At 29.3% G+C, this 17,757-nt stretch overlaps 1 protein-coding gene across 1 annotated transcript in view; it reads right to left on the bottom strand.

Moving 5' to 3' along the window:
- The window catches only part of LOC100201404 (protein SAND), a 123,386-nt gene that overhangs the window by 74,584 nt on the left and 31,045 nt on the right, over positions 1 to 17,757 (bottom strand). The window contains exons 4-6 of the mRNA XM_065813382.1: positions 13,554 to 13,613; positions 13,000 to 13,078; positions 12,192 to 12,278 (exon numbers count right to left, since the gene is read on the bottom strand). Of these exons, the coding sequence (XP_065669454.1) occupies positions 12,192 to 12,278; positions 13,000 to 13,078; positions 13,554 to 13,613 (226 nt within the window). The remainder of the gene's footprint in view (positions 1 to 12,191; positions 12,279 to 12,999; positions 13,079 to 13,553; positions 13,614 to 17,757) is intronic.

Genomic DNA, 17,757 nt, shown 5'->3' with positions numbered 1-17,757 from the left:
GCTGTATTTAAAAATCTACTTAATTTATAAGCCATTATTTTTTATTACTCTTAAAAACACCATTTTTTGGTGTTTTTAAGAGTAATAAAAAATAATTCCCAATAACAAAACTTTAAATCAAGTCAGTTTTGGTATTGGGAAGTTTTTGATACTCGTAAGCTACTTTTATTACGGGGATATCAGTTGTTTTGTGGCATCAAAATTTAAAAATGTGTGTTTAAAAAAAAAATTTTTTTTTTCGATAAACAGCTTGGCTTGCTTTTTTTTTAACAATTCATTTTTGATTATGTCTCAATTTGACTTTTAATTAATTTAGTTTCATTTTTTGTAATAGTTTTCTAAATATTTTATTTTTGACTTGTATACAAGTAACATGTATATTGAAACCTTAACAAAAAAAATCTCATAGTAAGTTTTTATCTGTTTTAAATATAGATGTTTTTGATTTTTAATTTTTATAAACAACTTTTTTATTTGTATGGAAACACATAACATTTGTATGGAAACACATAAATCTAATATGTAATCATTTTTATTATTATTAATAAATATTTTTCATAAATATGTGGTTATGCTTTCTATTTATGGCAGACTGCACTTGACTCATCATTCCAAGATGTCTGCTCTTAGATCTAATTTCAAAAAATGTCCTCATTACAGAAATTATGAAATCTTCAATGTTAAATATTAACTAAAAGCTAAAATGAAATATCATTTATATCTTTTATACCTGACAGGTATGACACCTGACTTGTCAGGTTTTATACCTGAAAAGTATGACACCTGACATTTATTTCTAAAAGGTATGACACCTGAAGTTTATACCTGTATTTTATACCTATCTATTATTTACACCACTTGCTAAAAGCTTTTAAACACCATTTTATGTTATTAAAACATAATATTTCATTTTATAAAAAACACCATTTTATGTTATAAAATCATTTAAATATTATATAATATTATAAGGCATTTTATTTAATAATTATAGAAAAAAAAATTTCAATTTCAATTCCTTAAATGATAAATCATAAAAATTAAATTTTGGTAAAACATGGGATGAGCTCATATGAGCAGCAATTATGTATTTGTAAAAAAAACTTGTATGAAGACATTTGTTCTTGTATGAAGACATTTGTTCTTGTATGATGACATTTGTTCTTGTATGATGACATTTGTTCTTGTATGAAGACATTTGTTCTTGTATGAAGACATTTGTTCTTGTATGATGACATTTGTTCTTGTATGAAATACTGTTGGCATACATGGAAGTACAAATATGCTTTCTTTCTTTTAAAAAAAGGTCTAAAAATGTATTGTAAATATAGATGGACCTGCCAAGCTTGAACTTCTCTCCCATCATTGTAAGATTACATTTATTTCTCTTCTCAATTAAATGTTACCATGGATGCTGTTCAAGCAAACTTTCATCTCATGTTCCATCAACCCAAACATAATCAAAATACGTCAACCAAAACGCAACCTCGGTGACTCATCTCAACTAAGTTTTAGCAAAGTTGCAATCTGTAACTTTATCATTAAACAATTGTTTTCTAGGTTTTTCCTAAAATGATGGTTTGGATTAAACCAAAAACTTGGATTGGTACCATAGAAGTTACTGGGAATGATGGAGAATATTGTCCATCTAGGACAATTTTAATACTGCAACTAGAAAAAAATGACTCAATAATTTTAAAAATTACACCAAATGAAAAAAAACTTAAAGACCAGTATATCAGACCATTAAGAGCCTTTGATATATCTAGACCAATAAACTTTGTTTCACCCTATTTATTTAGCCCACGATAAATCATTTCTGCTATATAAGAAGATTAACAAAAGAGCAGTAGATTTGTATTGAATGTTTATTTGTATTGAATGTTAGAAAGTTATTAGACTCAAGATAAGATGTTTTTTAATTAAACAATCAAAGACCTTGTTAATAGCAGTCAGATTTATTTAAAAAAAAAACACTTGTTAAAAAAACATTATAAACATTAAAACGTATTGGAGCACACTTTTGCAGTACTGTGACTGTAATGTTGTATGAATCACAATATGTAGAAAATATGGATTATCTGTCTGGGGAGAATTAAGAAGCATAGATAAATTAGAAAACTAGGTGTGGGTTCACAAAAGTTTTTTAAGAGAAACTTTGGCATAAGTTCCAAACTTACGAACTTCGTATTCACAAAACTTGCAATTTATTTTGCATAAATTCATCATTCAAATTATCTTATTTATAAAGCTATTTAAGAAAATGCTCAGCTTGATTCAAGCAAGAAAAGTTATGTTTGGTAGAGCTATCTTAACTTTGGGGGTAACTTATATTATATATTTGCGGGGGTAACTTATATTATATATTTGCGCAGCTCACATATATTGGTTTTTTTTGTTAAGATTTGTGATAAGATTTTTTTAAATTTGTGATAAATATAATATATATGTCTCTATAAATTATTGTATCATTTATACTTTAAACTATTTTGATTAAAAAAAAAAGTTTAATAATAAGTATTTTTTTAATTTATAGTTCCTTTAGCAGTAATAGCTATCATTGCTAAAGAAACTAGTTATGAGTTAAAGAAACTAGTTATGAGTTAAACAAACTAGTTATGAGTTAAACAAACTAGTTATGAGTTAAACAAACTAGTTATGAGTTAAACAAACTAGTTATGAGTTAAACAAACTAGTTATGAGTTAAAGAAACTAGTTATGAGTTAAAGAAACTAGTTATGAGTTAAAGAAACTAGTTATGAGTTAAAGAAACTAGTTATGAGTTAAACAAACTAGTTATGAGTTAAACAAATTATAGACTAATTAGTAAACAACATTTTAACGTAAGTTGTTAAAATGTTGTTTACTAATTAATCTATGCCATTTTGCAGCAGTAACTACATACTCTGTTAAAATGTTATTTAGTAATTAGTCTATACATTTTGTCAGTTTGTTGTGTAAAAAAGGACAGAAATTATATGCAGGTTCTAAAAAATTTCTTATTTTATTTTATTATAATAATGTTTGTTTGTGTGTGTCAACAAAAAAATAAGATGTAAATTAGTGATACTAACTTTAAGTGTGAAGAGAAAGAATATTCCTAATATTAGGTTCAATAAGTTTATGTTTATTAAAACAATTAATATTAGGTTCAATAAGTTTATGTTTATTAAAACAATTAATATTAGGTTCAATAAGTTTATGTTTATTAAAACAATTAGTAAATTAGTTTTAGTTTTGACAAAATCTATAATGTATAACTTGGAGAATTAAATTCAAAAAAACTTTGTTATTATTATTGTCAGTTTTATACTATACATATTAGGATAATGACTTTTTAACATTTATTCTTAAAAATCATTTCCTATAACAGGAATGGATGAACTTTTGGCTATTATTGACTAAAATGACCTATATTCCAGTAAAATATTAAAAAAGGTCATGCACAAACCAAATTGAAATGTAATATAGACCATTTTAACGTAATATATATATATATATATATATATATATATATATATATATATATATATATATATATATATATATATATATATATATATATATATATATATATATATCTTTATATATATATATAAAAGGCAATGTGTGTTTGTGTGTTCTCTATAGAAATCCAAACCGCCGGACCGATCTCGATGAAATTTGGCATGGGGGTAGTCCTCGAGGGGAAGAAGGTTCTTAGCTGGGTTTTGACCCCGTACCCCGATCTCCGGGCTCAAGGGGGCCAAAAAATGGGCCCCTGACCCCGGGGTCAGGGGGGACCATTTTTTGGGCCCATTTTTGGGCCCATTTTTGTGTACAGATATCAGGTAAGCCAGTTTAAATATTGGCCCGGGCAACGCCGGGTAACTCCAGCTAGTATATATATATATGTATATATATGTATATATATATATATATATATATATATATATATGTTTCAATAATATTTATATACAATATCATAAAGTCATTAACCAACTTGTAAAATAATTTATATACTACATATTATTATAGTGACAGGCTCGTACCCTGAGGGAGTCGTTGGGTGCAATCAACCCCCCTTTTTGTACCAAGTGGTCTTTGCTTCACGCAAAGTTGGTTATAAAAAACTTGCAATTTACATTCTACTCACCAATTTTCTAATAAAACCTCTAAAGATTTTTCATATAAATCTGCATTTAGTAATTGCAATGTATGAAATTGGAAAAAGACATGATGTATTAGAAAAACTGTGTGGTTTTGTGAATTTGTAGTATTATCTTCAAAATAAGGATTTTCAATGTTGCGAAACAACTAATACCTAATTAATTATCAGATGAAAACTTGTTATAAAGGTGTTTTTATAAAAATACTCAGAACAATGTTTTAAATGCAATAGTTTGGGAACGGTTTCCAAAAGATTTGGTATACTAAATGTTTATTTAGAACTTGGTAATAATCCTGGTAAAAATTATTTAATATTTTGCAATCAAAAAGATAGTTAAAAACAGCAAAAAAGCAACAACTGATAATTGATATTTTTATTGAAATTTGAAAAAGATAAATTTCGTTACCATATTTTTGCATTTTATAAATTACTTACAATTTTTAAATTTTTCAATTGTTCTAAGCATGAATATTAATTGTTGTATGGAACTTAAATCATTAAATAAAGCTTTGAAAAAACTTATTAGACTACTGCTCTTACATTAAATAGTGATAAAAAAATTTTAAAAAATAAATAAAAGTTTGTTTTAATATTTAAACATATTTTTTTCAATTTTAATTGACTGATAAACTTATTGAAGAAATATATTTTTCTAATTTTGTTCTTGAACAGAGTTATGAGGTTCTAAAGGAATAAAACTTGACCCATTATATGCTATAGTTTATGCTATAGTTATAGTCTATGCTATAGTTCTTCATGCTTTAAGGTAGCTTGATTTTGCTTCAATGAGTACCTTATTATATTATAAAAAAACACTAAAGGTTTGGGGTTTTATAGGATTTATTGTTATCTCAATACTTATTAATGAGTCTCTTAACTTTTTTTAGGGTTTGTGATACAACTAGGGTCCAAATGTGAAGTTTTGAATTTTCTATTTTTACTTTAATACAAGTTATTGATGTAAAAAAAAATCAATTTGTTGAAAATAAACAATTTTAGAGATTTAACCATATTCTACCACATTTTATACAACTTTAATAATTTATTGTAGTTATTAAATAGTTATGAAATAGCTGTTATCAAATTGAATGCAGTTGGTAAACTTAATACAGGTAGTAAATAATACTTTAATAGCAGTTTTAATTCAACTAGATTATAAATCATTAAAAACTAATGTAAACTTAGAACATTAATTTAATTTCTAAATTTATAGCTCTTTCAGAAAAATGCTTTTAATAGATGCACAGGCCAACAACAACAACAAAATTTTCTGTTGCTGACAAAACAATATATTTTTAGTATAGCATTTATCAGTATTTGGGGTAAAATCCCTAAAACTGTCAAAAGAAAAAATACTCAAAAGCAGGGTTGGCATTAAAATAACCACTCAATAAAACCTGCCTAATAAAAAAGTAAAAAAAATAAAACCTGAGCAATCTGGGTTTTATTGGGTTTTTTAAAATATATTTTATAATTTTATGAACTATTAATTTTATGAAGTATTACAACCAACATTAACATTATAACTATTATATTATCAACTAAATTATTATTAACTATTATTATTAGCAAAATTATTATTATTATTATTAACTATTATAACCAACAATAACAGCTATTAGAGCAGATTTACAGCTCTAAAACTCAGTTTTGTTCTAAGACCGGTTGGTAGTCAGTTTTCCCGAACTCTATGGTAATTCTCAGAGGCTGACTCTATTAACAGCTGTAAAATATCAAAGTAATAACAGTGCTATTTTGCGTATGGATGGTGTCCTTTTTTATACTTTTGGTGTGCATTTTGTGTGTAGAGACCACAATGGAGCTCTTTGTTACGGGCTGAGGTTTTATTAACAGTATTAAGGCAATTGCTTGGACTATTAAATAGTGCACTGAGTACTATCTGTGCTTGAAGTCAAGCTCTTTAACAAATTTAAAAATGATTAAGGTACCAGAAACTATAAACTCAAAAAAACATCATCATCACCAAGTTCTCTAAATCTATCATTCACTAATATTCGTGGTTATTAAAGTCACTTTTCTTTTGATGGGTCTTATTTCTTGCAAAGTTCACCAGATCTACTGGCTCTTTGTGAGATTAGTTTGTGATTGGCTGTCTTATCTTTTGATCTTAGTGTTAATGGGTTTTTTTTTTTTTGTAATTCACTTCCCCTAGGCCAAGAAGGCCACTACAGATGAGGAGGCTACTTGTGGTTATAACCCTCTCCTAACTCTATAATTTCAAAACACGAACCTTGACAAACAAGGCAGCTGCACGGAGAAACAAGTTGGTTATCTTCCTTTAATTCGTAAAGTTTCCAATAGTCACATGCTTGGCCTAGGCATTTATACTTGTAAGAATTCACCCATTTGTCAGGAAACTAGATTTGAATCCACCTATTATTCTTATATGTGCTTTCGTTTAGCACCACATTATTCTATCAGCTTTCTCTTTGTCCTATACCGCTCTCCTTCATCTCAAGACTGCACTCTTTTTGATGTTACTTCTGATCAAATTGAAAAAGCCTCTTTATTCTTCAGCCAATATTGTTGTTGTTGGTGACATGCTCATCACACTGCTCATCACACTGCACATTACACTGAATGTTCATCACACTGAATGGGTTGGCTCTGTGTCAGTGGCTCAGCAGGTGTTAAAGCCCACAACTTTTGCCTTTCTCAATCTCTAACATAAATAGTCAACTTTCCTACTCGCTTTCCAGATAATCTGAATCATTTATCTTCTCTACTTGACTTAGGTCTTGTACCTGATCTTAGTCAGTGCTCAGTTTCTCCACATTTACCCTTAGGTGCTTTTAATTAGGTTTGATCTCTCTAAAACGATTATCTCATTCTTCTTCATCATCAGAATCCCTCTATTATCATACCCCCTACAACTATCTTAAAGCTGACTGGGACTCTTTCCATGATTTTCTTCGTGATGTTAGAAATCCTTTGTCTTCCTGCTGACAAATGCGCTTTTATCTTCGTGGAATCAGTCGGTAATGGAATCCTTTATTACCTCTGGACAATTCAAGCCTCACTCTTCTACATGGTTTTCTTTGCATTGTGCTGCTGCAACTTCCAATTGAAACCATTACTTCCATATATTTATCAGCAAAACAAGTCTCCAGAAAATAGGTGTCAGTTTATTATTGCAAGAAACTATTGTAAAGAGGTTTTGTCTAACACCAAAGCCCGCTTTTCTTAACAGTATCTATGATAAGGGCAAATCTGTTATTCCACCTCTCTTGTATGGTTCAGATTTTGTCACCTCACCTAAAGACAAAGCTGAATTGTTAGCTAAGAATTTTTCATTAATATTATCTCTTGTTTCCACTAGTTGCGTTTTACCTGATATAGCCAAAAAACAGGTTGATCCTTTGCTTGACATTCGTATCACTTCAGCTTCTGTATCTAAAGTGATTTTCTGTTTAGACTCTTCTACACCTTGTGGTCCAGACAACATACCTATTAAAGTTTTGCAGAAGTGTTCTCTGGAGCTGTTGCCTATACTTTCAAAACTAGTCTTCTTCCAATCATAAGCAAGGTTTTTGAACCTTTAATTAACAAACACTTAAGCTCTCATCTTGAATTTAATAACTTACTTTCTGATCACCAATATGAATTTCGATCTTCTCGTTCTACAGCTGATTTGCTAACAGTAATAACTGATAGGTTCTATTGTGCATTAGATAGATGTGGAGAGGTTATCGCTCTTGACATTTTAAAAACCTTTGATAAAGTTTGAGATGCTGGTCTTCTCCATAAGCTCTCTTCTTATGGTATATCCAATAACATCTTTAAGATAATTGAACCCTTCCTTACCAATTGTAGTACAATAGTTGTCCGCGTTGGATAGCACTCTTCTTCATATCCTGTAAATTCAGGGGTTCCTCAAAGTTCTTTCCTTGGCCCTATACATATATATAAGGTGGCATTGTTTGCTGATGATTTATTCTTGTCTTGATAAGAAACCAACACTTTCTGATTGCTTGCAGGGGTCATTTGTGCTTGAAAAGGATCTCACTTCTGCTATGGCATGGGGGTCTCAGTGGCTGGTTAACTTTAATTCAGATAAAACTCTACACAGCAATATTCTAGCTCTTCCTATATTTATGAACTGTAATATACTTGATGAGTCATCTACTCTTTACCTTCTAGGATTAACTCTTACTTCTGATCTTTCTTTGAAACTATATATCAAACTGATTGCAAAATTAGCATCTGCTAAGGTTGCAACTCTTTATCGCGCTAGACACTTTCTTACTCAGGATTCTATTCTTTATCTCTAAAAATCTCAAATCCATCCTTGTATAGAATACTGTTGCCATATCTGGGGTGGATCTTCCAACGATGCCCTTTCTATTTAGACAAGGTGCAAAAACGCATTGTAAACATAGTTGGACCTTCACTTGCAGCCATTCTTCAACCATTATCACATCATCGTAATGTTGCTCCTTTTTCTCTTTTCTATAAATAATATAATGGGCATTGCTCTAAAGAGCTTGTGTCACTTGTGCCATCTACTAAAATTCATTCTTGTGTTACTCGCCATTCAATTAAGCCTCATCCTTTACTCTGACTGTTCCTAAGACTTCCACAACTTCTTATTTGTCTTGTTTTTTTCCTCGAACATCAGTTCTTTCGAACTTGCTTCCTTTATCTTGCTTTCCTGTATCATGTAATTTGTAATCTTTTAAGTCATCTGTCAATTGTTATCTTACTCTATAAACTTCATATTTTCTTTTCTAGTAATTTTGAACTCTAATCTTTAATGTTTTTTGTTGTTGTTTTTTTTATATGTAACTTCACCTCCCCAAAGTTAAGAAGGCCACTACTGACAAGTAGGCTGCTTAATTGTGGTAATAACCAGTGCTTGAAGTGGGGAGAGATGTGGCGGGATGCCATCCCCTCACTTTTTTATAAAGTATAAACCAATCCACCACCTTTTTATAAATCTCTATATACAACAATTATTAGGTGGGATGGTTTTTTAATTTATCAAATGCCATCCTGTTACTTTTTTTTCTCCACTTCGAGCACTGGCTATAACCTTATCTCAACTCTATAACTCCGAAACATGAACCTTGACGAACAAGGCCGCTGCACGGAGAAACAAGTTGAGTGCGGTGCTATCAGGGACGTGGTGGGGATCGAACTAGGAACCTCTCACTTTTGAAGCAAGCCCTTTACCACTACACTACTCCCAAGGCTTTACCACTACACACTTCCAAGGTTAATAAGGCCACTACAGTCAAGAAGGGTACCTTATTGTGGTTACAAACCTCTCTCAACTCTTTAAATCCGAAACATGAATCTTAAGGAACAAGGCTGCTGTGCGGAGAAACAAGTTTGTTTATATAAATTTCAAGTTCAAATTTGAAGTTTAATTGAAACTTTAGTTACTGCCTCACACTTTTCAGCCTTCTTTTTTCTATTTCTCATTGACATTTTTAATTATAAAAAATATTATTTTTAAATCAATACATATAAAATAAATCAATACATAAAGGTTTCACATGATTTTTTTTTTCTTTTACAGTTTTAAAAATTATGTTTCAAATTATCTTTTTCAAAATAATTTGAAACTTTTTTATTATAAATTTTTAAATAACATTATATAAAATATATTTTAAATAAAGTTAAAGTAGAAAATTATACCATTTTTTAATATCACTAAACAAAAAAAAAAAAAAGATACGAAATAAAAATAAAACCCAAAATTATCCAAAAAAACTCACTGCCTTACATATTGTAGAAATGAGCTTTAGTTAAGAAAAAAAAATTTATATTAGAGAAACAGCATAAAAGAGGAAGACTAAAGCCTAATAATGATGATGATGATGATGATAATGATCATCTAATGATGATGGTAATCCATGATGATGATGATTATCATCATCACGACCATCATCATCAGGCTTTAGCCTTCCTCTTTTATGCTGTTAATGATAATGATCATGATAATGATGATAATGATGATGATAGTAATCATCATCATGATAATAATGATGATTATAATGATCATGTTGATCATAATGATGTTTATATATGCATATATACAAAATATAACATGAATTTTGAATTAAAAAAATATACTTTAGGATGTATACATCTTTATGTAGCTCCAGCTATATTTTATCAAACCCAGCCCCGGCCATGGTCAAATATCAACCCCGGTCGCTTACTATAGATCTGGTAAGTTTTTTTTTCTGGTAAAAGATAAGATACCATAAATGAAAAATTACTTGAATATTCAAGGTTTAAACAAACAGATAATTGCAATCACTTTTTAGTTACTTTATTCATTATCTATTTAAAACATAAAAATGAATTTGACATGGATTATTATTTGCATTCTAAAAAACAAACTATATTATTGTCTTTTCTTTGTTTAATATTTTATCAATAAACCAAACGAATTTTATCAATAAACCAAAAGTCATGACAAGTGGCTTTTAATGTGGCATAAACAGTATACACCAAAAGTACTAACAGGGACACTACCAAAGCGCAACATGGAACAATTAATACTCTGATATTTAAAGCTGCTGATTGAATAAGTCTTTTAGTACTACCATTTTAGTTTAGGAAACCTTACTACCAGACAGCCTCAGAACCATCAAACTTAGTTTTGAGTTGTATCTTTAGAGATAACAAAAAGAGTTTCAAAGCCATTTACAAAAAGACACAAGCAATAGAGTCAAGAAGATCTAGTATTCATCATCAAAATACCATGAACCTAGTATTCATCATCAATATTCATCATCATTCATCATAACATGAATCTAGTATTCATCATCAAAACACCGGAAACAATTCTACACAATTTGGAATTATATGAAACACTGGGAACAGTATAATTGATTAGGAGCTGTAAAAAACATCATAAACATTGCAAAATATCAGAAACTGTAAAAAATACCAGAAACTTAATTAAATGCACTACACAAGCGCCAAGAACTAAACAAAGCACCAAGAACTAAACAAAACACCAAGAACGAAACAAAATACCAAAAACTAAACAAATTACCAAGAACTAAACAAAACACCAAGAACAAAACAAAATACTAAGAACTAAACAAAACATTAGGAACTAAACAAAACACCAAGAACTAAATAAAACACAAAGAACTAAAACAAAACAACAAGAACTAAACAAAACACGAAGAAATATCAGGAACTATAGGGAGTATCAGGAACTATGTGAATTATCAGGAACTATAGAAAATTTTATAAACATATTAGAAATTATATATAAATGAATTATAAATAATTATTATTAAACTTTTACAACAAAAAAATATTTAAGCAAAAAAGTCACATTTTTAAAACCCTTCACACTCATAAGACTTTTGCATTCACACGACAAATGTTCACAAACCAAAAGCTTTTTTTTTTTCACCCAAAAAATATTATTTTTATATTTACATTTATATTGACTAAAAACTAAAAAAACTCACTCAAAATAAATTTTAAATATCTTTTTTCTTGGTGCCTTCCATCCATGTCATTAAAACTTAAAATCTTGTATCTGCCTTTTCATAAACAGTGTTACAAACTAACTCTTAAAAAGTGAACTGTTAAAAGAAAACTGTTAAAAAGTGAAAATTTACTGTTATAATACTACAAAAAAATTCTTTTAAATCAAAAGAAGTTGTTGTTATTTTGAAACAAAAGATTTTGTTGTTACTTTGAAATAAAAGAATTTATTTTTATTTTGAAACAAAAGACTTTATTGTTGTTTCGAAAAAATAGAACTAGCTGTTTTTTTGAAACAAGAGAATTTCAAAAGTTTCAAAATAATAAGTTTCAAAATAACATCAAATTGTTTGTGAAAACAAAACAAAGAAATTATTTTGAAACAAAAGAACTTTTTAAAAAAATAAAAAAATTATTTTGTAGTAACTTTTTTGAGAAATTAAGAGCTCTAGAATGTAAAAAAAATCATTAGCACTTTTTAAAATAAAATCACATAAAAACCATGGATGAAAAATTAAAAATAAATTTTAAAACAAAATGTATCTGTTATAATAAATTTAACCTTAGATTATCATTAGAATCTTGAACAAAAGAAACTATAGCTTGCATTAACCCCATCATTGTCACTAATTCTTCTTCATTGCCATATCTAAAAAAATTAAAAACAAAGAAATTCCATTTTTATTATCTTGATATTTGAAATAAAATTTTAATTCGATTTAAACTTCAAAAGCTATTATAACCTTTTTATTATAAAGATTCTGCTAAAAATTTTATAACTATTACTAACTTTATATATATACATAGGTACACAGATACATACATAGATACATACACACACATACATACATACATACATACATACATACATACATACATACATACATACATACATACATACATACATACATACATACATACATACATACATACATACATACATACATACATACATACATAAATACATACATACATACATACCTACATACATGTAGGTATGTATGTATGTATGTATTTATGTATTTATTATACCTACATAACCCTCAGAATTATGGTCAGCATTCGACAATGTTGACCTAACTGCCAACCTTAAAATGTTTGAGGTCGGCAAAAAATTCCCGACCTCAATTCTGTGTTTTATGGTAAGACCTTTGCATCAAATTTTTTTTGCTGACCTTTAAAAGATTGATGTCAGCAAATTATTGCCGACCTCATTTTTTCTAATTTCGAGGGTTGTACATACATACATACATACATACATATATACATACATACATACATACATACATACATACATACATACATACATACATACATACATACATACATACATACATACATAGGTATAAAAAAAATCAAAAATTTTTTACCTTGTATAGATTGGTTTTCCAGCTTCACTTAGTATAAAGATGTGCTTCTTATGTTTTTTCCATTGAGGATTATTCATATCTTTAATAGTTGTAAAAAAAATCAATGACAATAAATCATTTAAAAATAAATAAAACTTCATTCGGGATGTTAATAAATTCTAATATATATATAATAAATTCTAATAACAAATTCAAATATATATAGCTGTTTTAATCTAATGCATAATGTAATACAATTCCAAAATATTTCCAAATAATATTCTATAGGAAATAAATCTGATTAAATAATATAAAGAGTATATGGGAAAGGAAAACATAAAAGTGTTATTATTTGTTTAATAGCTTGAAAAACTTTTTTTTAGAGTTTTGTCTAAACTCTTCTCCTCTCTAAAATCATGTGCAAGAGGTTATGAGATCAACAATTGATCACATTTGGTCCATGCACTTTTTGTAGCAAACTTTCTACAATCAAATCTTTTTATTATAAAAGATTTAATTGTATAAAGAAAAATGTCTATTACAAACTAGAATAAAATAACGCAACTTAGCCTTACCTTCAACAGAGTTTTGCCTTCCTTGTTCAAATACTGACTCAGCACGTTTCAATCTGGCTTCTATATTAAAAGATTAATTATTTTAGTATACAAAAAAATATTAAAGTAATGTAAAGTATCTACAATAATAATTTTTTTTTTCTGCAATACTAGTGAAATTAACTCTGATTTTAATATTTTATTATACAATAATAGTGATCTGATTTTAATATTTATTTGTAATTTACACCATGGGAGAATTAATAACCAAGACTGACCCAATAGTCAAGACTTTTGGGAACTTAGCCTGAGGCCTCACCCTTTCACATTTCTAACAATTAAAAGTTGCTTGGGCAAGTAATCTAATTAACTAAATATCATCTAGCAATCAGATAAAGTTGTATTCGATTCAAATTTAGGCAGAATTCGGTCAGTCAAGAATTTCTGTAAATATAAAGTATTAAAATAGTTTATTTATAATTCCATAAAGTCAACCTATGTAAGTATTTGGATACGACATACATCTTAGAGTCGCATTGTATCTACTATAAAAAAAATACAATCTGTTTGAAGGAATTGAACATAAAAAGGAGATCTCTATCAAAGGACCATTTTGTATCAAAGTGTTATTCATCATGTAAATATTTCCATCTAGAGATCATCAGTTGATCTTATATTGTAAACTTTATTCTGTATTTAACCATCATCTATTTAATGCGGCACTTACTAACTGGTTAAATTCTATTAAATGCAATATACCATTAGGACTTCTTGAAGCACCTAAATAGCAAATTAAAAATAATAATCATAATGCTAATTTCTCTTCGTGCATTTTTTGACACGGAGCTTTTTATACAATAAACCAAGATAAAATATTGCTTAACATAACTTATATAGAAAGTTTTATTATGTTTTTTAAGAAAGTTTTTTAAATAAGAAAGTTTGCAATCTTTTTTTTTATATTTTCTTGCCTTCTTATATTTATAAATGATATATTTAAAGTAATAATTGTTTTTTGTGTTGTTTTTAATGTAACATTATCGATTTTTTTTAACCTTGAACTGTTGTTTGTTCTATACCTAGGCTTAGGGCTGTTCAAGTAACTTAAGTACTTAAGTAATTGTTTGAATGAATCAATTACTTAAGAAAATTTATATTACTTAAGTTATATCAAATAATTTTTTTTTTAATTAATAAATAGAAAATTGGTATTTTATTAAAATTAGTATAAAAGTAGTCTGATTTTCAATTGTATATACAGCTACCTTAATACTATATGGCACAATATTGCTTTGATGGCATTACAGTAGTAAAAGATAATTGCTATTTTATATTATTTTTAAATAATATCAACTTTGCAGTGGTTTCTTTTTAACTGACTTTGCTTACATTTGACATTAAAACTATTTGCGTTTGAATTTTAAACAACCAATCCAATCGAATTTTAAACAACATTTTTTCTATTTCATTGATATATATATATATATATATAAATATTTTTTCTATTTCATTGATATATATATATATATATATATATATATACAGTCTTGGCCATAAGTTTGGAACCGATGAATTTTTTTCTCATAGGAACGTTTCTATGACGCGTACGGCATTTAACTGCTGCAGCATCGTGTTTATGCAGCATCAGTTGCATAGTTAAATGCCTTCGCGACTTCTTAATCGTTGCAAAACGTGAATCGTGTAACTTTACACCGCAGCAGAGCATCGTGAACAATATGACCCTCATTAAGCTGCATTATACACTGTTCAATGCCTAAACTATCGTTCCCTTGAACTAATGTTTACCTGAACTAATATTCGGTTGAACTAATGTTGAAATATACTTACTTATATTAACAAACTATACATTATATTTTAATCAATTAATTAGCTGATTTACATATATATTAACTGCATATCAGTGCGAAAGGTAAGGCTTAACTTCTTATAAGTATAAAATTAATTAATTTATCCTTTTATTGTTATATAAGAAGTAAAAATATGCAAATAAATCGCTTTATTTGTATAAATGTTTGCAAGTTATCATTCAATAATATATACTATTCATAAAAATAGATCTATTAATTTATAATTATTTATATTATTAGCAGTAAGTATTCTACATTAACATGCACAGTGCGTAAAATGACTAGAAGTATTGAATTGTCGAAGGAGAAAAGGGCACAGATGATGATCCTACACCAGCAGAATTATTCTCACAGTAAAATAGCTGGTATACTGCACATATCTAAGTCTGCTGTCACCAAAGGCATTGCAAGAGCAAAGCAGTTGGGCACTCTGGAATCCAGAAAGAGGTCTGGACGACCTCGCATAACTTCTGCCACAACGGATCGGGTGATACATCGGCTTGCTGCTGCAAATCCAACATGGTCATCTCTCCAGATAGCAGTAAATTCATCACTTCCTGCCAGTACAAGAACAATCAGAAGACGCCTTTTGAAGGAATTCAAGCTGCCATCATGTCGTCCAGCAAAGAAAGCCATGTTAAGTAAAAAGAATATCCGTGACCGCTTGACACTCTGTCGCAAGTACAAAGACTGGACTGCACAAGACTGGAAAAAAACTATGTTTTCAGATGAGTCAACTTTTTCTCAGTTTGCCTCATATATCAGACATGTCAGGAGACCTGCAAAACAAAGATACAACATCAGGTATGTTGTTCCCACTGTGAAGCAGGCGCCTACCGTTATGGTGTGGGCAAGTTTCTCGGCATCAGGTCGAGGTGGCATATGGTTCATGCCAAAGAATACAACCATCAATGCTCAAGTTTACCTTGGGATATTAAAGGAAAAGTTTAACACTCACATGAACATTCTGAAATGTAAGGTATTTCAGCATGATGGTGCACCCTGCCACAGAGCAGCAGTTGTAACCAACTGGCTAAGACAGAAACATATCAAAGTCTTGGGTCCATGGCCTGGCTCAAGTCCTGACCTAAACCCAATAGAAAACATGTGGACAATGATTAAGCAGAAGGTTGCTGCCACAAATCCAACGTCAGAGAAGTCTCTGATTGATGCCATCAAGCGTGTATGGACAACTGCCATAACCCCAGAATACTGCGCGAAATTGTCCGATTCAATGCCAGCGAGAATAGCAGCAGTACTGGGTGCCAAAGGACATTATTCAAAATACTGATACCATTTTTTACATGACAGAATATTTACTTGTATATAATATTTAAAATAAAAATGATTTCAAAAGTTTTTGTTGATATTTTGGGTATAAAAAGTGTAATTATATCAAAAAACCTAATCGGTTCCAAACTTATGGCCAAGACTGTATATATATATATATATATATAAATATATATATATATATATAAATATTTTCTGTAGAATATTGTATTATCAGAAAGTAAGGGGTAAACGGTTTCTATCTGTTGACCAGCCTCACACCCCTTCTTCATCTATTAGGCTGGCGCAGATGTATTTTTAATACATTGTTTCCAGTTTAGGATGTTGAATGCTGGATCTTCTTGACTCAATGCATGGGTTTTGCTTGTGTCTCTGTTTTTATGACTAGGCAACTCATTCTATTATCTCCTAATGAGGGTACAGCTCTAAAACTCAGTTTTATGGTTCTGAGGCCGGCTGGTAGTCAGGTTTCCTGAACTCTGTGGTAGCTCTCAGAGAGGCTGATTCCATCAACAGCTGAAAAATATCAAAGTATTAACAGTGCCATGTTGCGCATGTATGGTGTCCCTGTTTGTACTTTTGGTGTGCATTGCGGAGGCCACATTTGGAGCCCTTTGTTACGGCTTAGGGTTTATTAGTAGTAATGAGACAATTGCTTGGGCTATTAAACAGTGTTCTGAGTACTATCTATGCTTTGAGTCAAGTTCTTCAATCTAATTTAAAAATGAATAAAGTAACAAAAACTATAAAACACAAAAAACCATCATCATCACCAAGTTCTCTAAACCTATCATTCACTAATATTCGTGGTCTTCGAAGTAACTTTTCTTCTGTTGAGTCTTATCTCTTGCAAAGTTCACCAGACCTACTTGCTCTTTGTGAGACTAATTTGAGTTCAGCTGTCTCATCTTGTGATCTTAGTGTTGATGGTTATCTTCCTCTAATTCGTAAAGACTCCAATAGTCACATGCTTGGCCTGGGCATTTACATTCGTAAAAATTAATCTATTTTCGGGAAACTAGGTAATCCACAGTTCTTTTATGTGCTTTCCTTTAGCACCATTTCAC

Source organism: Hydra vulgaris, chromosome 12 (assembly GCF_038396675.1).
Source record: "Hydra vulgaris chromosome 12, alternate assembly HydraT2T_AEP".
NCBI classification, from domain to species: Eukaryota; Metazoa; Cnidaria; class Hydrozoa; order Anthoathecata; family Hydridae; genus Hydra; species Hydra vulgaris.
The sequence above is the reverse complement of the archived record's forward strand: the minus strand, read 5'-3'. Positions and strand labels throughout refer to the sequence as shown.